General features: G+C 41.6%; 1 protein-coding gene across 5 annotated transcripts in view; it reads left to right on the forward strand.

Moving 5' to 3' along the window:
* Positions 1–21,887, forward strand: part of RBM6 (RNA binding motif protein 6) — a 122,104-nt gene that overhangs the window by 93,885 nt on the left and 6,332 nt on the right. For 4 of the 5 annotated variants that reach the window (XM_041761443.1, XM_041761446.1, XM_041761445.1 and 1 more), the window contains 11 exons: positions 2,764–2,838; positions 9,897–9,957; positions 12,216–12,488; positions 12,890–13,050; positions 14,323–14,420; positions 15,111–15,153; positions 15,289–15,370; positions 15,617–15,702; positions 16,455–16,601; positions 17,614–17,709; positions 18,843–19,103. In XM_041761443.1, the coding sequence (XP_041617377.1) occupies positions 2,764–2,838; positions 9,897–9,957; positions 12,216–12,488; positions 12,890–13,050; positions 14,323–14,420; positions 15,111–15,153; positions 15,289–15,370; positions 15,617–15,702; positions 16,455–16,601; positions 17,614–17,709; positions 18,843–19,103 (1,383 nt within the window). Of the gene's footprint in view, positions 1–1,719; positions 1,837–2,763; positions 2,839–9,896; positions 9,958–12,215; positions 12,489–12,889; positions 13,051–14,322; positions 14,421–15,110; positions 15,154–15,288; positions 15,371–15,616; positions 15,703–16,454; positions 16,602–17,613; positions 17,710–18,842; positions 19,104–21,887 lie in introns of those variants that run through there. The other variant, XM_041761444.1, reaches the window with a different exon arrangement.

The raw sequence follows: 21,887 nt of genomic DNA on the forward strand, positions 1-21,887 counted from the left end.
GCAGCTGGGGAATCAAATCATAGATAAACCTGAGGGTTCTCATTCAAGTGATTTCTCTTTCTGTTTATTCTTAATAAAACAACTGACTGTTCTTCAATGATATTAAAACTATTTCATATTCTTCAGCAATGGTCTCCTTTGGCAGCCTTATGTCTAGCCATGTGCAGGTTGAAAAGAAAGAGTCATCATAGCTGTAGGGGACTCTGAGGAATTGGAAATAATGCCTTTGTAATACATAAAGGGAAGGCATCATCTCAAAGTTGATATGCTAATGAGCACTCCTGGCAGGAGTTTCCTACCCTGGATGAAAATCATCCATGGTTCCTGGGGTAGCATATTTGTTACCCGAGAAGTATAAAGACTCCTTGCCTTAGAAATTCCTGAGTCTACTGACACCTCCAAGTGGTGAAATCAAAATTTGCAAATAACTATATTTGCAGTAGTGCCTTATTCCTTTGGCACTGTTTACTCTTCAAATAGCAACCCACACGTTTTGTGGACAGGGTGTACAGATGCACACTATGACAGCAGTACCTCCCTCCAGAGCCACTGTGTGCTAAGCACTCCAGTCTCCCAGGGATAGTTGGATCCATTTAGTCTTTCGTTCCTTCCATAAAACGCTTATTAAGTTTATTTTCTGTACCAAATATTGCACTTGATACTGATAATAAAAGGCCAGCAAGATTTAGCCGAGACACTAAGATCTGACCCAGGAATTGCCAACTAACACTAAGTGCTTTTGTAAAGATACAGGTTCTAATGTGTGGTGACCATTTCCTATGAAAACTTAGTCTTTTAGTAGATCGAAATGGGCTGTGAAATATTACCTGACAAGTGAATGAGGTGAAGTGAGTGGCTTTTTGACTGGTCTAGTCTCACCTGCTGATGCTGGTCCTTTTTTAGCACTTAGGAGTCAAAATACACTTATCAAGCCCTCACTATATTCCATGGTTAGCTCTTTACATGTATTAATTTACTGAATCTTCAAAACCATCTTATGAAATACGTACTGTTATCCTTACTTTACAAACGAGGAAACTGAAGCACATGGAAGTTAATAAGGTCCTTGTTGAAGGTCATGAGGTGGAGGCAAGATTCAAATTTATGGAATCTGACCCAGAGTTCATGTTCTTAAATAATGTGATAAACTGCCTCTAGGCAGAAGGATACCATCCTGACTAATGTCCTGTATGGTAGAGCTTGGCAGAGTGATAGTCCCCTGACCTCCCTGCCTGCAGAGTTCTTCTCTTTCCTGGATTGGTTTCTGAGAGCAGATTACTTGTCCTTAATACAGAGCAGGAGTTGATGAATTCGGTAGGAGGTCCCTTATTTACAGCCTCACATGTGAATCTGGCTCTGCCTTTCACCATCTGAGTGACCTTGACTCTGAGCATGTTTCCTCATCTGTAAAGTGGAGATAATGTGTTTTATGGGATCATTCAAGGGATTCAACAAGATCGCATTAACAGTTTCTGGCTCTGAGTAAGCACTTAATAAATGTTAGCAAGTTTTTATTATCATCGTCTTCTGGCCTTGAGAACAAACCAAGAAACAATTTCTCAGAGACCAGATTCTAAGACTTAGGTAGGTGGGCAGATTTCCTTTGGTTTTGACAAGACAATAATTTTATTCTGTATATTTCTCTTGACTCTTTTGGTGTGAAAAGCAGAGAGGTAAAGCATTATTTGACAGATGTATGGATTCAAGCAAGAAACTGAGGTCCATTTGCAAAGAAATGCCTTGTAGAACTCAGAGCCCTGTCTGAGGAGACACAGAGGACCCTAGAGGGCGGAGAATGAACACAGCGCAGGGGCTAGTTCCAGAGTCGCATCCTCGGTTAGTTCACTTACCAGTGTGGGTGAGGGTCTCTTGTCAGTAGGCAGAGATTTTTTTCTCCTCTGCTCTAACACGTATCTGCTGGCTAGTGTTTATTAAACAAACCTTACTTTTTCTTGGTGTGAAATAGAATTTGTGACTTTTCCAAAAGGCAAAGGAGCTCTGTAACTGCAAGCTTATTGAGCCCCTTCCCCCACCTGTTCCTGTGCCAGACTTCCCCATGGTGCTTATTTGCCAAAGGTTGCTCCTCAGATCTCATGGCTAGCTCACTCTGTAGGCTCCAAGCCAGAGTGATACTGCCGCCAGCACCTCTGCTGCCACCATCAGCCATTCAGGCTCCTGCCATAAGGATGTGACCTGCCGTGAAGCTTTCACCTTTCTCCTTTCTACCTGTCGTTGGGGTTGTACTTCTTTTTCCTGGCGCTTTTGCCATGCAGCCAGTGTTCCAAAGAAAGTTTTCAGACACCACAGTTAAAAGCCCTACCTACCTCTCCAAGGAGATTTGAGTTAGCCATGGAAAAGAAGATAACTGAGAGGGCTCCTGTGCCTCTGCAGAAGGAATACTTTGCTTCTTGATAGTGTGCTAGCTCCGAGTCAGGTTGGGGGACTTGCTGGGACTCTCAAAAGTGCACTGCATGATCCCTGGAGAAGTAGACTCGGCCTAACCTGCCCAAGGACAGCACCCTGACCCACAAGAGCCAAGGCTGAAGACTGATTCTACCTTCTCCCATGCCCTTTCCCTAAGCTTAAGCTTGCTCTGCCACACTGCCCCAAGTCTGTGGCTTAAAATAGCCATTTCCTTTTGTCGATAAATAGGTTCACTCTGTAAAATATTTCAGCTTGGGGACTGGAAAGGCTCTCTGTGCCTTCCTGTCTCTCTCTTCCTCTGGGGGTTGATGTTGATGGCTTCTGTCTTTGTCTTCACAGGGAACTCTAATGATCCATGACAAAGAGGTCACCCTTGAGTATATACCAGGGCCGGATTTTTGGTACTGCAAACGGGTAAGTGCCAAGAATTCCATTCCTTAGAAGTCAGGATCCAGCTGCACAGCTCCCCCATGTCTCCAGTGTTCCCTGGTAGTATGCATTGCCAAGGGCAGAGCTCTTCTACCTTAATTCACTTCAGATAAAGTCAGGGCAAAGTAAGCTACCATTCATATTTCCCAGCTGCTGCGTGTGGCCATAGAGGATTCTGGGCCTGTTGGAGGCACTATCTCAAGGGACATACGCCATGCTTTTCAATTGATTATGAACTGAAAGAATAACAATACGTTGACTTCTAATTTCTCCCTAGTTAACCCTTCCTGGGGGTGGTTACAGGGGATTAGTATTCGGGGAGGTTGGTTCTGTGAGAGATACACATTTTTTGGATATTAAAGTGTTTCCAAGGATATAGAACTTCAGGTACCATGACATTTTACCTGTGTTATGCTCCAATAGTTTTCTAGAATGGCATATTTAAAGATTTTAGGCTATACTCTTTTTAAGATTTTATTTATGAGCGAGAAAGCATAGGCAAGAGGGCGGAGCAAAGGGAGAAGCAGACTCCTTGCAGAGTAGGGAGCCAATATGGTGCTCAGTACCAGGACCCTGGGATCATGACTTGAGCTGAAGGCAATCGCTTAACTGATTGGGCCACCCAGGCGCCCATAGGTTATACTCTTATTGTTAAGTCCAGCCAGCTTGCAAATGAGCATGAAAATAAAATTTGTCATTTTTCATTGCTGCTACTTTGTTTCAAAAATAATTATGAAAAATTTATAAAGTTTCTGAACCATGATTCATTAAAAGTTCATCATAGAACTTGATAAAATTCAGTAAAAACTTTAGCTTGACATTTTAATAATCTCAATGAAATATAATTTGTATAGCTGTGGTTGTCATTAACCAAAGCACTCATATTTCATGGATATACTACCTTGACTGTATCATTTTAAGAAAACATTTAACTTTTTAAAAAATTGTGATAAAATACAAATAACAGTAAATGTATTGTTTTAACCATTTTAAAATATATAATTTGGTGGCATTAGGTACATTCACAGTGTTGTACAGCTATCACTACCATCTAGTTCTAGAACTTTCCATCATCTCAAAAGGAAACACTGTATTTACTGAGCAGTTACTCCTTATTCTCCTTTCCCTCATTTCCTAATAAACCACTAATCTGCTTTCTATATCTGTGGATTTGCCTATTCTAGACATTTCATGTAAGTGGAATCACAGAACATGTGACCTTTTGTGTCTCCCCTTCAGTCATTCGCATGTTGTCTGTCAAAGGTTATCCATGTTGTAGTGTATCCATATTCATTTTTATGGCTGAATAATATATGGCTCTACCACATTTTATTTATCCATTCATCAGTTTATGGACATTTGGGTTGTTGGCACCTCTTGAAAAAGTAAGACTGCTAGGACTATTCATTCATGTACAAATTTTTGCTTGAACATACATTTTCAGTTCCATCGAGTATATACCAAAGGAATTGTCAGGTCATATGGTACTTTTATGTTTTAACTCTTTGAGGAATCACCAGATTGTTTTCCATAGACAGCAGCTACACCATTTTACATTCCCACCAGCAATGTATGAGTGTTCTAATTTCTGCACATCTTTGGCAACGTTTGTAATTTTAACCCTTTAAAAAATGTTTTTGTTTTTAAGTTATCTCTACACCCATCGTGGGGTTCAAATTCACAACCTCAAGATCAAGAGTTGCACACTTATCAACTGAGCCAGCTAGGCACTCCAACCCTTTTTTGTAATAGCCATTCTAATGGGTATAAAATAGTACCTTGTGATTTTTAAATTTTTTTTTTTTAATTTTATTTATTTATGATAGGCACACAGTGAGAGAGAGAGAGAAGCAGAGACATAGGCAGAGGGAGAAGCAGGCTCCATGCACCGGGAGCCCGACGTGGGATTCGATCCTGGGTCTCCAGGATCGCGCCCCGGGCCAAAGGCAGGCGCCAAACCGCTGCGCCACCCAGGGATCCCGTACCTTGTGATTTTAATTTGCATCTCCCTAAGTGATAAATGATGTTGAGCATCTTTTTTTTTTTTTTTTTTTTTGATCATTCTTTTATGTGCTTGTTTCCACTTTTGTATCTTTCTGGAGAAATGTTTATTCAAGTCCTTTGCCCATTTTTATTTGGGTTGTTTGTTAATAAGTTCTTTATACATTCTGAGCCTTTATCAGATAGGTGATTTGCAATTATTTTCTTCCATTCTGTAGGTTGTCTTTTACTTTCTGAGTTTTTTGCACAAAAATTAATTTTAATAAAGTCCAGTTCAACTATTTTTTTCTTTTGATGCTGGTCTTTTGGTGTCAGGAAACCATTACCAAATCCAAGGTGTTGAAGATTTACCCCGTGTGTTCTTTTTTTTTTTTTTAAGATTTTATTTATTTATTCATGAGAAACACGCACAGAGAGGCAGAGACACAGGCAGAGGGAGAAGCAGGCTCCATGCAGGGAGCCTGACGCGGGACTCGATCCCGGGTCTCCAGGGTCAGGCCCTGGACTGAGGGTGGCGCTTAACCGCTGAGCCACCCGCACCGCCCCTTACCCCAGTGTTTTCTTCTTAGAATTTTAAGTTTGGGCTTTTATATTTAGACATTTGATCTGTTTTGAGTTAATTTTTTTTTTTTTGAGTTAATTTTTGATTGTGCTGAGAGGTAAGGGTACAGCTTCATTCTTTGGCAAGTGGGTATCCACTTGTCCAAGGACCATTTGTTGAATTAACTATTCTTTTCCCATTGAATGATCTGTACCCTTGTTGGAAAGCAGTTGACCAAAAAAAAAAAAAAAAAAAAAAGGAAAGCAGTTGACCAGAGGTCTGTAGGTTTATTTCTATAGACTTTCAGTTTTATTCTGTTGATCTATATATTTTTTTTAAAGATTTTATTTATTCATTAGACACACACACATGCACACATGGGGGGGCGAGGCGGTGCATGTGCAGAGATGTAGAGGGAGAAGCAGGCTTCTCACAGGAAGCCAGATGTAGGACTCCATCCCCAGACCCGGGATCATGCCCTGAGCCAAAGGCAGACACTCAACTGCTGAGCCACCCAGGCATCCCTATTGATCTATATTTTTATCCTTATGTCAGTGCATGCTGTTTGATTATTGTAGCTTTGTATTAAGTTTAGAAATTAGTTCGGGACACCTGGGTGGCTCAGCAGTTGAGCATCTGCCTTTGACTTGGGATGTGATCCCCAGGTCCAGGGATTAATAAGTCCCACATCAGGCTTCCTGCATGGAGCCTGCTTCTCCCTTGGCCTGTATCTCTGCCTCTCTCTCTCTCTCTCTCTCTCATGAATAAATAAAATCTTTAAAAAAAAAAAAAAAGGCTTTGAAATTAGTATGTCTTTCAAATTTGTTCTTTTTAAAAGTTGTTTTGGCTATTGAATGTCTTTTGCAATTCCATATAAGTTTGAGAATCAGCTTTGCCTTTCTACAAAAAGACCGTTAGGATTTTGATAACATTTAACATTTTAATAGTGATTGCCTCTACGTTTTGTGATTATGGGTAATTTTGCCCCTCTCTTATAATTTCCCTATCAGCTATAATGCACATGTATTGTTTATTTTATAATCAGGGATGGAGGGAGCTAACATTAAAGGAACAATTTGGAATACAGTTTTTTTATTTTTTATTTATTTTTTTTTTAATTTTTATTTATTTATGATAGTCACACAGACAGAGAGAGAGAGAGAGGCAGAGGGAGAAGCAGGCTCCATGCACCAGGAGCCCGACGTGGGATTCGATCCCGGGTCTCCAGGATCGCGCCCTGGGCCAAAGGCAGGCGCCAAACCACTGCGCCACCCAGGGATCCCTGGATCAATTTTTTTAAAAGATTATTTGCTTTTGAGAACGAGAGTGAGCACGTGAGCAGGGGGAGGGGCAGAGGTAGAAGGACATCTCAGATCATGACCTGAACTGAAACCAAGAGTTAAACACTCTACTGACTGAGTCACCCAGGCGCCCCAAACTGTTTTCTGTTAACTGGCAGAAAGCAAATGTTGATATCTGATGTCAAAATTATATGGCTATTGCCAAAGCTGTTGTCTAAAAGAACAGAATGGGAATGCCTTGGTGGCTCAGTGGTTGAGCATCTGCCTTTGGCTCTGGTAATGATCCTGAAGTTCTAAGATTGAGTCCCAGCTTGGGCTTCCTGCATGGAGCCTGCTTCTCCCTCTGCCTATGTCTCTGCCTCTCTCTTTCTGTGTCTCTCATGAATAAATAAAATCTTCATAAAAAATAAAAAGTAAAAAAAAAAAAAAAGCAGAATGACTTGATTATATTGTCCCCTAAGATGACAAGCCACTTGCTTAGCTGACTCAGGGATACTTGTAGTAATTTCTCCCCTTTTTTGGAAAGGTTTGAGGTACCAGCCCTGCATATGTGACCTTTGGCCTGATGTGGAATGCACCACCTTAAAAAATATATGTAGCAGTATTATTTGTAATGGCTCAGAAGTGGAAACAGCAAAATATCCATCAACTGATGAATGGATAGACAACATGTGGTACAGCCATACAGTAGAATGCTGTTTGGCAATTAAAAGGAATGAAGTGGGGCAGCCTGGTTGGCTCAGCGGTTTAGTGCTGCCTTCAGCCCAGGGCCTGATCCTGGAGGCCTGGGATCAAGTCCCATATCGGGCTCCCTGCATGGAGCCTGCTTCTCCCTCTGCCTGTGTCTCTGCCTCTCTCTGTGTGTGTCTCTCATGAATAAATAAATGAAATCTTAAAAAAAAAAAAAAAAAAAAAGGAATGAAGTGAGGCGCCCTGGTGGTGCAGTTAAGTCTCCAACTCTTGGCTCAGGTCATGATCTTGAAGTCTCATGAGATTGAGCCCTGCATCGAGCTCTGTGCTCAGCGCAGAGTTTGCTTGAGGTTCCCTCTCTCCCTCTGCCCCTCCTGCTTATACTCTCTCACAAATAAAGTAGATAGATAGATAGATAGATAGATAGATAGATAGATAGATAGATAGATAGATAGATAGATAGATAGATAGATAGATAGATAGGAAAGAGTACTGCAACATGCTAAGACAGGGATAAACTTTGAAAACATTATGCCAGACACAAAATACCTTCTATTGCACTATTCCATAGAGCTGATGGTAGGAATGGGAAATGACTCCATCAGGTTTCTTTTGGGCTGATGAAAATGTTCTAAAGTTAGATTATGGTGTTGAGGGGCAGCCTGGGGGCTCCGAGGTTTAGCGCCACCTTCAGCCCAGGGCATGATCCTGGAGACCCTGGGTTGAGTCCCACGTCGGGCTCCCTGCATGAAGCCTGCTTCTCCCTCTGCCTGTGTCTCTGCTTCTTTCTCTCTCTGTCTCTGTGTGTGTGTCTCTTGTGAATAAATAAATAAAATCTTAAAAAAAAATAGATTATGGTGTTGATTGCACTCCTACATATACTGGAAATCATTAGGGGCACCTGGGTGGCTTATTAGTTGGTTAAGCATCCGACTCTTGATTTCGGCTCAGGTGTTGATCTCAGGGTTATGAGATCAAGCCTCACCTCAGGCTCCACGCTCAGTGTGGAACTCTGCTTGAGTTTCTCTCCCTCTCGATCTGTCCCTCTGCCCTTCCTCCCTCAAATAAATACATCTTTTAAAAAATTTCAACATTTGAAATAGGTGAACATTATGGTACTTAAACCAAGGTTAGGATGCTGACTCCACCACTTAAAACTCTTCTGTAGTAACAAGCAGCCTCCAAATCCCAGTGACTTAAATTGAAAGACATATTCTTTATTTAAGTTACATGTTTGGAAGTACATGTTACATGTTTGAGTCATTGCTTCAGTTCTGCTCCATGGCCTCTCATTCAGAGACCCAGCTAGAACGAGTAGTCCCAGTGTGGCACTGCTATCCCCCCTGAATAAGGGAGAGAATAAGAGGCTTGTTCTTCCAAGCAATGGCTCTTAGATCTTCTACCAGGCCCCTACAAGTCATGTTCACTCACACTCTCTGTTGGTGAAAGCAAGACACGTGACCAAAGCTGACACTAGAGACAGAAGTGCACTCACCCTGCAGGGAGACATCACAGTCACTTGACAACAGGCAGGTCTGTGTGTAAGATCCACTCACAGAGAAGGGAACAAGGAATAATCAACTGTAATGATCTTACTTGAGTTATGCTCTCTAGGCCTCAGTTTCATCTTCTACAAAATGAGAAGATACTAGTTGTCTGAATCACTTAAGCGACAGTTTGTGGAACAGGCCTGGTACCTGATGTGTACTGTTTACTCATTAGCCTCTATGGTGGTTATTGTTCTCCTGTGTCTGTCATACCCTCCTTATTCACCCTACAAAGCCCTAATCAAATAGCAGCCTTTTCTTCACAGTTCCTGTTCTTTGGTTTCCTGCCAGTCAGCTCTCATACTACTTATAAACTCATGGGCAAGAGTTCAGCATCTTTAGAGTTGGGCAATATGCTTGCCTTTTTATTCATAGGTTCAAACAAGAACTACATTCACATAGCAGTATCTCTTCTCTTGTTTGGGCTAATGAATGTTCCTTTTCCTTTTAAGGTCCTCAGAAGAGCTGCCAAAGGCACTACTTATATATCTTCCTCCTCTTTCCTTGTCCCTTTTTGAAATAAATGTTTGAGAAAGGGGAGTTAATAATGAATTGTCAGTTCCAACCCAGCCTGAATAGGGCTGTCATAAGCAGTGCAGAACCAAATGTTGGATGCAGACTGTGAGTAGCAATGGCTGTGGAACAATAGTACCCTATAAACCATTAAACAGTCCAGTTTTCATAGTTTAGTTTATTTCCTGTAGATATCCTTGTCTTGGAGAAAGGCATTTGGGGCTGCTCCCATGTGCAGGTACCCTGTTAGAAGGCTACTCTCAAAGAGTAGTTCACCACATTCTGTCTGCCAGCTCCGATGAGTGGCAGGACGTCAGATTTGTTAGGCTTTACAGTGATCTGGGATATGGCTTATTTCCTTCATGTTTGGCAGGTGCTATTGTGTTGCATATACATAAGATTTTTAAAAATGTTTTTGGTCAAATTGAAGTCTCTCCCTTTCCCATGCAGTGTAAGGCCAGCGTAGCTGGACACCGATCTTCATGTTCAGTCTGCAAGTGCCCAAGGGAAGGTAAGTGGTGGTAGAGGTGATGTTGGTAGTTTTTATGTGCTGAGCAAAACAAATTTGATGCTCTCTTTGGTTTTTAAGAGTGGTCACTCCTAAATACAAGTTAAACTGTAAAGTTCTTAAAAGTACAATGTGATCTCTAAATTCATACGACCTCTTAATGACTGATACTGAATCCCAGAGCTCCACCAGGGGAAGGAGATGGGTTGCTGGATCCTCACACTGAGGGAACTATGTGGGCAGCTGACCAGAGGTCAATAGTACTGTTATTTAGAATATATTTAAGGATGTTAAGTTGAGAAAGAGTCTCCTTGGCATTAGTCCATGTGACCCTTATCTTCTACTGCTTCAGAGTTATTGGGAATCATCTATTATTGGAATTATTTTCTTACTTACACTCTATATAAATATTTCAGGATCTTCAACAGAAAAATATTTGTTAAAATAACAGTAAAAAGGGCAGCCCCAGTGGCGCAGCAGTTTGGCACTGCCTGCAGCCCGGGGTGTGATCCTGGAGACCAGGGATCGAGTCCCACGTTGGGCTCCCTGCATGGAGCCTGCTTCTCCCTCTGCCTGTGTCTCTGCCTCTCAGTTCTCTCTCTCTCTCTCTCTTTCTCTCTCTCTGAATGAATGAATGAATGAATGAATATTTAAAAAAATAACAGTAAGAATATGAACAAGAGAAAAATAATCAGGATTGAGGGAATATGTTGTTTTTATAAAGAAAAAACCTACCAGCTTCTTAGTCACTTAATTTTAAGTAAATTCTCCAGATACCCTTTAGGTGTAGTCAACTTTGAAGATTCTGTCAAAGGCATCTATAACAACAGTCCTATAGCAATGATTGTTATATGCCTGTTTCTGATATTACCCCTCAGGAGAGTTAGGGCATAACTATAAAATACAGTTCAGTGTAGGGATCTAGGTAGCCTTCTGAAGGACTTGTTTGTTCCAAGTTTAGGACTTAGTATGTCTATGAAGAGTTTCTTAGCTGGGGTTTGGACTGTAGTGGAGACTCTACTCTCTAGTGAGGACTGGGGAGCAGGTGTTCTGAAAATCTTTAAGGAAGGCTCTAGATGCTATAGAGACCAAACCAACCTGTGAGAAGGTAAGTAAATAACTTAGATTTTTAGCTTGTATTACTTCAGATTAGGAAACATTATGGGGGTTTTTCCCCTGAAGAAAGACTTCTTGGGCAGCCTGGGTGGCTCAGCGGTTTAGCGCCGCCTTCGGCCCAGAGTGTGATCCTGGAGACCCGGGATCGAGTTCCACATCAGGCTCCCTGCATGGAGCCTGCTTCTCCCTCTGCCTGTGTCTCTGCCTCTCTTTCTCTCTCTCTCTCTCTCTCTCTCTGTCTCTCATGAGTAAATAAATAAAATCTTTAAAAAAAAAAGAAAAGAAAAGAAAAGAAAGACTTCTTTCTCAATATATTCTAACAAATGAATGGCTGGTTTATAAAAATCCTTGAGCACCATACCACTATACCACTAAGAGGGCTGAAAAGCTTTAACCTGAAAATAGGTAAAACAAATGTTCACTAATTACCTATTGCTGCTGTTGAGTAATCTCTACATTGCTTCTATAGAAAGTCTTTTTTTGAGCTACAGGGCTTCTTGTGAACCCTCCAAGAATGAATTAATTGCAAAAATATGTTCGTAATTAATTGGACAAATTGTCCTGCTGTGGAAACAGATTTGAAATGAATCCTTTATTTTTTGAAGGACATTTGCTCATTATAATTATTTACATATGAATGAGCTATATGCAGGTAGGCCTGTTAGCGTTAGCTTCCCCAGAGAAGAGGGGACCCATGGCCTTACAAAATATGAGACAGCTATCTTAGTACCACAATACTGGAAGAAGCAACACCCCTAGACATGTACATTTGGGATGTATGTTTCTACCAAACTTACAGCAAAGATCATATACTTGGGTAATTTTGTCCCCAAATATGTTCTTATCATTGGTTTTAATAAGCCTAGCATCTCATGAAGGATTTCTTACATTTATATGTTTGGGAAGTCATAGAAAGCTCATAAGATGAAATATTTTAAATACTTGAGTGGTTTCTTTGAACTATTTCATGTGCTATCTCATTGGCCTGGCTTAAAATCTGTTGGAGGACTTTTTTGTAGTTATTTCTGAGACTATTAAAAGCATTCTGGTATGAGTATTTGGTAGCAGGTAAGGAGGAATCAACAGCAGTAGTATCTTTTGAATGAAACCTGCTGGAGATTCTCTTTCTGTTTCTGTTCCTCTAGTGACAGAGGCCAAGCAAGAATTAATAACCTATCCTCAGCCTCAGAAAACATCCATACCAGCACCATCAGAAAAACAACCCAACCAGTCCCCGAGGTCAGCTGATAAGGAACCTGAACCCAAGAAGCGGGAAGAAGGACAAGAACCACGCTTGGGACATCAAAAGAGAGAAGGAGAAAGGTATCTGCCTCCTCGAAGGGAAGGACTCACCTTCCGAAGAGACCGAGAGAAGGAGTCATGGTCTGGGGAGACACGCCAGGATGGGGAGAGCAAAAGTAAGTGGTTTGTCAAGGCACGAACCAAACTGACCACTGCAGTTGAAATATAGATGGCCTGTTTTGCAGCTAGGGACCAGGTATTTTCCACCCTAATAAAACTGCTCAGCCTGCTTATAGAGGCTGTTGCTTTCTACTCGCCTTGCTGTACAAGTCAAAGGAATTTACATCCTTCGAAATAGCAAGTTGCTATTCAAATACATCAAGGCATCATTTTAGATTTCTGAGTACTGGTGAAGAAATGTTTTAATTATGTCACCCAACATTATTTTATAGAATCAGTCTTGCTAGAGCAGAATAACATCTGCAATTAAAAAAAAAAAAAGTCAAGCTCTGAGGGCTTTGAAAATGAATCTTTTGTCTCTTTCCTTGCTCCCCCCATTTATGTATGGTTTGTGCAGCCATCATGCTAAAGCGTATCTACCGTTCCACTCCTCCTGAGGTCATAGTGGAAGTGTTGGAGCCCTACGTCCGCCTTACTACTGCCAATGTCCGTATCATCAAGAACAGAACTGGCCCCATGGGCCATACTTATGGCTTTATTGACCTCGACTCCCATGCAGTAAGTTTCCTCTCTCTTGGAATGGCCAAGGACAGCTGGCTGTAAAAATCTCAAGAAGGTTTGAAGGACTTCCTTATCATTGGAATTCTCATGTGCTACCTGGTATCAAAAACCCTTTTGTTTTTTCCCTTTGGGTTTAATGCTCATTCAGAGGAAGGGACTGCCCTTGAAAGTTAGAACTCTGTTTTCCCAATTTGGTTTTGTCTTGTGGCTTTTGCAACGTCCAGTCAAAATAACATGAGAACTTACTTACTTGTGAAGAATCTGTGTACTAAATGAACCTTCCAAGATTTAGTAAATTTTCTAGTTTCTTACATTTGTTTTGCTCAGCCATAGATGGTTTTATATTTGATGGTAACAGGACATTTCCTCTTTTTCCTTAAAAAGTTGTTTAAGAGATACTTGTGGCTTGAATTTTTAGTTGTGGGGCCCCTTTCTATTGAAGTAACATGAAGTTAGTAAGGAAATCATTGGTATGTATTTCTTTCTTTCTTTCTTTCTTTCTTTCTTCTTCTTTCTTCTTTCTTCTTTCTTCTTCTTCTTTTTTAAGATTTTACTGGTTTATTTGAGAGAGAGAGTGAGAGTGAGAGAGCAGGAGCCAGAGGAGGGGCAGAGGTAGAGGAGAAGCAGACTCCCTGCTGAGCAGGGAATTTGACGAGGGGCTTGATCCCAGAACCCCAAGATCATAAGCTGAGCTGAAGTCAGATGCTCAACTGGCTGAGCTACTCAGGCGCCCCTCATTGGTATTTTTTAGATTTCATGCTCAGAAATCACAAGGGACTTTGTAAACTGGATCTGATGCGATGACAGTTGCAGCCTAAAAGAAGAGGATTTGAGTTTCTGATATCAATACCAGAAACTGATGACTACTATGACCACTATTCTGATCAACCCTTCATCAAGAGTTACCTTTTTTTTTTTGCCAGTGTGCTCTTACTATTACAGTTACAACCAGAATATAATGTTCAGTAAGTTTTTCTTTTGAGAAGGAAAATCCATGTTCAGTTCTCTTTCAAAGGACGTGGCCTTGGGTGCCTGGGTGGCTCAGTGTTTGAGTATCTGCCTTTGGCTCAGGTCATGATCCCAGGATCCTGGGATCGAGTCCTGTATCAGGCTCCCTGCAGAGAGTCTGCTTCTCCCTCTGCCTATGTCTCTGCCTCTCTGTCTCTCTCATGAATAAATACATAAAATCTTTAAAAAAAAAAAAAAAAAAAAAAAAACAGGACATGGCCTTTTCTCTCTTTATGCTGAACCATGTCTTTGGTTTCCCAGGAAGCTCTTCGTGTAGTGAAGATCTTACAGAACCTTGATCCACCATTTAGTATTGATGGCAAGATGGTAGCTGTAAACTTGGCCACTGGAAAACGAAGGTAAGGCAGAGGAGTGGGGCTTCTTTATGATTCCCCTACTCAGGTTTTAGGGAGTCAACTCCTAAAAGGTGGAGATAGTAAGACATGATACCTTCCAGTGTGGGTTTCTTCAGATACCCGTGTGTGTTTTCTTTTTCTGAAACTTGCCTTATTTTGACTCTAGTTGTCTTTTTTTATTGTTTTTGTTTGTTTCCTTAAATAGCAGTACTAGGTACTTTAGTCCCTTCCCTCTTCACTCCCTGGTGTCTTTGGGTCCCAAATGATGATATAGTCTTGGATGTGCAGAAAAATCTCAATACATTCTGCCTCTTGGAATCCTAAGAAAATACTGTCCTTACTCCCTACTCCCCTGACCCTGTTCATACCTCCTTGGCCCTGGGAAATCTAATTTCTCTTTACTCTTATACTTATCTTGACCCAGGAGTGGTAACTAGGAAATGGCCGCATCAGAGAGGCAGGCTTGCAGGGATGGGGCAGATCTTGCTCTAGCACCCTCAACTTGTTTGCTGTTTTGCTTCAGTAGCGGCTTTGTAGGACTCTCTGTACTTACTTCCAAAACTGCTTGCTCTGGGTCAGTTTCTTTCCCTGTAAAATGGGAGAAAGAAAGTTTCTTGGCAAATCTGTGTGATTAGGCAATCCTCAAGTGGCTTTTTGTAGCAGACTCAAGATGTATTGTATTATTTATTGCAGAAATGATTCTGGGGACCATTCTGACCACATGCACTACTATCAGGTAGGCTTCAGCAGTTGGGAAGTGCTCTGTCAAGTAAGTGCCTGAAAGAGTGATCTTGAATTCCCTCCAGTAGGAGACTATTAAAGTTAAGAGCTATCAGAAGTTCCATAATTTTAACTAGCCTTTCTGTGATAGGGTAAAAAATATTTCCGAGATAGGAGAGGAGGAGGCAGAAATTCAGACTGGTCTTCAGATACAAATCGACAAGGACAACAGTGTAAGTCACTTGTTTTATTTCTATTGCTCTTTTTCGCTTGACTACTCATTAATTGAAATCTTTGTGATCACCATGTTAGCAAGAGATACTGTTGACTGGGGGGGTGCTCATTCAGAGAGAGCACCATCTACAGGTTCTGCAGCTGTTTGGGCTGGCCAGCCCCATTGTTGGGTTGTTCTCAGTGAGTCCCCAGCCAGGACTTTACCGGACAGGGACTAATATCGGCTTTGGTTTTATTCCCACTAGCATCATCTGACTGCTACATATATGATTCTGCTACTGGCTACTATTACGACCCTTTGGCAGGAACTTATTATGACCCCAACACCCAGGTGAGTTTTTGGTTTGTTGACCTTGTCAATGATTCTTCTGAGAAAAGTACCTATAATTTGTTACTTTGAAGATTTTATTCCCTGGATTTTCTGATTGCTCATTACATAAAAAGTGGAAAAGTTTAAATCTTATGGAACTCTAAATACTTCTCCATTCCTGGTAGCTGCTCTGTTATATTATCTGTATCTCATGTCTAGTCTGGTGTTTTTTTAAAGTCTGCATCTTATATTGAGTTGTGTTCATTCAGGATTTAAAGATGATGACCTTGGGATGCCTGGGTGGCTCAGCAGTTGAGCGTCTGCCTTTGGCTCAGGGTGTGATCCCGGTCCAGGGATCGAGTCCCATATCAGGCTCCCTGCGAGGAGCCTACTTCTCCCTCTGCCTATGTCTCTGTCTTTCTGTGTCTCTCATGAATAAATAAGTAAATAAATATTTTTTAAAAAACAATAAAATTTAAAAAATAAAGATGATGACTTTTCTGTTAACTATTGCCTATATGGAAAATCAGTGCTTCATAGCATTATAGGTAAGAACAGTGCTGCTTTGGAAAAATGAACAGTGAGTAGTCTGGATGTGTCCTGGCCTCTGGAGTGGGTTTCAAAATTGTTTGATTTGGTCTCTTTGGTCTCTTCTTAGGCTTGCGAGGGAGAGAGCTGTTGTTTCTCCTAGTAGGAAACTTGTTTCTTAGGCCTCAAATTAACTGGGAAAGTGAGACATCCTGTAGACTTAACAGTTTCTAACTATATTGCAGCAAGAAGTCTATGTGCCCCAGGACCCTGGATCACCTGAAGAAGAAGAGATCAAGGAAAAGAAGTCCTCTAGTCAAGGAAAGTCAAGTAGCAAGAAGGAAGCATCTAAAAGAGATGGCAAGGAGAAAAAAGACCGAGGAGTGACAAGGGTAAGAAGACTTGTGAATCTGCTCTTTACTAGATAATGACAGATTCAAATAAAGGAGTCATAGATCTAGGGTTGAGGTGTCAAGTTATAAAAAAATAAAAACAGGCAATCCCATTGCCTCTTACAGCTGGTAGTAAATTTTTCACAAATGCAAAACCTGTGGATGGTAGAACAAAGTGACTCAGCTCAAACCGAACACGTGGGCTCCACACAGTTTCACTTTCCTGTGCTCCCTCTTCAGTGCTTGACTCTATACACATATCTGTAGGTGTAATTGTAGCAGGGGTTACCATTCTGTATTCTCTGCTCAGTTTATATTTGATCATAAATAGCTTTTCCATGGCTCAATAATGCTCTTTATTATTTTAATGCTTGTATGGTAAAAACACAAAACTGTACCCTTATTTTCTTCATCATTCTTGCGTTGTTTTTCTTTTCTTTCTGGTCTTCTTCTGTTATAATATGCATCATTTAGCATTTTATTTCTCCTTCTAAATTACTTCCTTAGGATAAACTTTCAAAATGGAAGATTTTGAATATTTTGCTGTCTTCTGACATAAATCCAAATTAGTTTTCAAAGAATTATATTGTTTTTCCCCTTCTAATATTGCTGGTTGTTTATCTAGAGATTCAGAGAGAGAGAGAGAAAATATGTTTGTATTTCTGAGAACTTAGACTTCAGAGTTTTGTTGGCTTAATATGTGGATTCTGCTTTTGTCACTTATTTCTGACTGTATTCCCAGTCATTTGTAAAATGAGGATAGTAATGTGTATCTGGGAGGGTTGTAGTTAAAGACTGAGGACAGTAATGCATATAAATATCTCATCTGGTGCCTGACATATAGTGATCATTCAGTATATACTGAGTGTTATGTTTTCAAAAGATTTTTATTTTGAAATCATAACATTTTGGATATTTCATAAATTAGGAGGTTTGGAAAACCAAATTAATTTCAACAGAGTTCTTAACCTAGCTTTTATGAGTATCACATAAGAATTATGGGCTTAATCAGTTTCAGGAAAATGCCAGTGAGGGGACAGCGCCCCCAGAGGATGTCTTTAAGAAGCCCCTGCCACCCACTGTGAAGAAGGAAGAGAGTCCTCCACCAGTAAGGCTAAGCCAAGGCCTGGGCCTGGGTCTGGTTCTGGTTCTGATTCTGAATGGGAAGGGAAGTTCAAAGGCTGATGCTTCACTTTGGTGTGGGTCCTTTTGTTCTATCTCACAAACAAGGACTTTTCTTGAGTATGAGCATGAGATAAACGTTCCTGTCTGGTAATAGGAATATAAATGGAGAATCAAGGCTACTTTCTCTTTTCTTTCATTGTATCTTCCACCATTCCCATCGACAAGGGAATGCCTAGCCCTTTTTAAGTTTTAATCTTGGTCTTATTAATCTTTCTCTTCTAAACTCATTTTCATGGCCCTGATTTTTCCTGCCTTTTGTTGCTGCATAAGAAGTTGAGATATGGAATGTGTGCATGGTCGTGTTTATAGTTTGCCTGCTTGGCCAAAGTGAAAAATGCTAAAATTGGTACCCATTTTTTTAGGTGTATTAAAGTGATGGTCTCCTCCAATCACAGGTGATTCTGATTAAATATAAATATATAGTAATAGTGACCATGTTTTATTTTTTATTTCAGTTGATCACAGGCCAAGGGCCATGCATCATTATTTCATGGTTCCTATAAACTATTGAGAAATACTCTGCCTATGCCGTGTTAACTAGCTCAATTCACTGTAGCATCAGGCTTAACCATGCCTTTGCCTCACTCAGGAGCTGAATGTCTACCTGAGAGCTTATTCTTCATTTGCTTTTAATCCACCTGCTAAATCTCTTTTACTATAGAGGTTACCGTAGTCTTAATAAAGTTTATTTTTCCTATTCTCCATGGGTTATGGTCACTTGGGGGGTTGCTGCTGTCTCTTCCTTTTAAAACTTGTAACTTAATTCTCCCTGTCTCTGTTTCAGTTCCCATTTCCCTTCTTCCTCTCCACTATTCTTTTGCTAGAGTCACTTTAAGGGAATCTTTCTGATTTATCTCAGCAATTAATGAGAAAAGCCAAGCTTGAACCATGTCGCTTCCATGTGAGAAATGAGCAGTATGGTCAGTGGGCCTATTTTGAGCCCAGTTCATTATTCAAACTAAAAGAGAAGAAATGAGATACCCATATTAGAATATCCAGAAAACAGGCCTCTCAGTATAGGTTGAGGTTGGTTAATCTCTGACCTTCTCCTTCCAGCCTAAGGTGGTAAATCCGCTCATCGGCCTCTTGGGTGAATACGGAGGGGACAGTGACTATGAGGAGGAGGAAGAGGAAGAGCAGACCCCTCCTCCACAGCCCCGCACAACACAGCCCCCACAGCGGGAGGAGCTGACCAAGAAGGAAAACGAAGAAGATAAACTCACTGACTGGAATAAACTGGCTTGTCTGCTCTGCAGAAGGCAGTTTCCCAACAGAGAAGTTCTGATCAAACACCAGCAGCTCTCAGACCTGCACAAGGTATGGGGAAGGGGCCTTGACCTTTAATTTATTTATTTTTTAAGATTTTATTTATTCATGAGAGACACACAGAGAGAGAGAATGGTAGAGACACAGACAGAGGGAGAAGCAGGCTCCATGCAAGGAGCCCAATGTGGGACTTGATCCCGGGTCTCCAGGATCACACCTTGGGCCGAAGGTGGCACTAAACCGCTGAGCCACCAAAATGAATTGTTCCTCCATCTTTTGTCATGAGTTGCTCTGAATTAGGCTGTGCCCACATTCAAAAACTGCAGTGTGTAGACCCAAGGCAAGCATCATGGCGGGGGCTGGGGCACTAGATACAGAGGCTGTGCTGGAGACACAGCCTGGAACTCCAGGATCACGCCCTGGGCCAAAGGCAGGTGCTAAACTGCTGAGCCACCCAGAGATTCCCCCATAGCTCTTCCATTAACCTAACGATTGGATCTCAGATAAGCCTCTTCTCTTCTGTGGTATTTGGTGGCTTCCTCTTGTTCTGGCTGGTTCTGATACTGTGTAGTTTTCCCTGAAGGTGGGTCATGTGCCATCTCTTCACATGGGGAGTCACTGCTGTGAGCCATGGCACAACATCTATTATTGGGGTGGTAAACTGACATACACTCATCCTCCCCTGCAGTCTTCCTATTTAGATGTACTGACCAAGCAGCCAAATTCTGGACAAATAAAGCCCCTAGATAGACTCATGTTCTCAGTATAGGGTGATTTATTTCACACTCCTTCTCTAGCAGATGTTGCTAGAGCCAGTGAGGAGATTGGATTTAAACTTTCTTTCAATATAAAATCCAAAGTCTTATATAGCTAAAAGCTGAGAAGCTCTGCTTTTGGTAATAGGCATACCTCTTCTCCCAGCTGCCTCTGTGGAGGCTTTGCAAAGTTCCTAGGGATCTAAGAAGTTTCTGACAATCCTACAACAGATCACCTCTCAAGTCCCTTTGATCTGGAATTCTGAGTCACGAGACTGACACATTGAAATTTCAGCTTTTGGGGGCTCCTGGCTGGCCCAGTCGGTAGAGTGTGTGACTCTTGATCTTGGGGTTGTGAGTTCAAGCCCCAGCCCTACATTGGGTATAGAGCTTACTTTTTTAAAAAATTAAATTAAAAAAATATAAAAGGATATATAAAGTTAAAAAAAATAGTAATAGATTTCAACTGTCTGATGGTTAACGCCAGGAAAGAGGAGCCAGAAGTCTGGTGAATCCACAAAATGAAGTGACCCCAGAATAGTGGAAAGTGTACTATAGTATTTTTTCCTTTCCTCGCAGTGATCCAATACAGAGAATCCCATTCATACAAAAGCTGTTCTGGACATCTTAAGTTTCTTATATATGCCTGAGGGTATTGTGTAATAGAGCCATTGCTTGAGAAGTTTGGACCCTTGAGGAATATAGGACTCTCAGAGCATCCTTTTTGTTCTCTCTCTCTCTCTCTTTTCTTTTTTTTTTTTTTTTTAAGATTTTATTTATTTATTCATGAGAGACACAGAAAGAGAGAGGCAGAGACATAGGCAGAGGGAGAAGCAGGCTCCATGCAGGGAGCCCGATGTGGGACTTGGTCCTGGGTCTCCAGGATCACACCCTGGGCTGAAGGCGGCACTAAACCACTATTTATTTATTCATGAGAGACACAGAGAGAAAGACAGAGACATAGACAGAGGGAGAAGCAGGCTCCCCTTGGAGAGCCCAATGTGAGACTTGATCCCAGGACCCTGGGATCACTACCTGAGCCAAAGGCAGATGCTTAACCACTGAGCCACCCAGGCACCACCCCCACCTCCCGCCTTTTTTTAAGATTTTTATTCTTTTAGGACTTTCTCCTTTTCATATTTCTCTGGGGGCTTGAAAGAGTGAATAGTGTCTGAGGATGGGGGTGGAGGGTAGTGATGGCGGTAGTGGTAGGAAAAGCATGTAGGCATTAAGTTTTCTTCGCTAGGGATGCCTGGGTGACTCAGTCGGTTAAGCGTCTGCCTTTGGCTCAGGTCATAATCTCAGGGTCCAATCTCAGGGTCCTGGGATAGAGCCCCAAACATTGGGCTGTCTCCTCAGTGGGGAGTCTGCTTCTCCCTCTCACTCTCCCTCTGCGTGTATGCTTGCTCTCTCTCTTGCTCTGTGTCTCTCTAAATAAAAATAAAATCTTAAAAAAATAAAGTTTTCTTCACTGATGTGCTCAGATTCCCCTCTCATAATTTTTACTTTAGATAAAGACCTATAAAACAATTTCGTGTTTTCTACACTTTAAAGATTTATTTATTTATTTGAGAGACAGAGCGTGGGGTTGGTGGGGACAGGCTGGGGAAAGGGAAAGAGAATCTCAAGCAGACTCCCCACTGAGCACAGAGCCCGACTCAGGGCTTCATCTCACAACCCTGAGAATACCTGAGCTGAAATCAAGAATCAGACACTTGGGGCGCCTGGGTGGCTAAGTCAGTTAAGTGTTTGCCTTCAGCTCAGGTCATGATCCCAGGGCCCTAAAATTGAACCCTGCATTGGGCTCCCTGCTCAGTGGGGAAGTCTGCTTCTCCCTCTCCCTCTGCCCTTCCCCCCATTGCTCATGTTCTCACTCACACTCTTTCTCTCAAATAAATAAATAAATTCTTAAAAAAAAAAAAATCAGGGATCCCTGGGTGGCACAGCGGTTTGGCACCTGCCTTTGGCCCAGGGCACGATCCTGAAGACCCAGGATCGAATCCCACGTCAGGCTCCCAGTGCATGGAGCCTGCTTCTCCCTCTGCCTGTGTCTCTGCCTCTCTCTCTCTCTCCCTGTGAC

Source organism: Vulpes lagopus, chromosome 7 (assembly GCF_018345385.1).
Source record: "Vulpes lagopus strain Blue_001 chromosome 7, ASM1834538v1, whole genome shotgun sequence".
NCBI lineage: Eukaryota > Metazoa > Chordata > Mammalia > Carnivora > Canidae > Vulpes > Vulpes lagopus.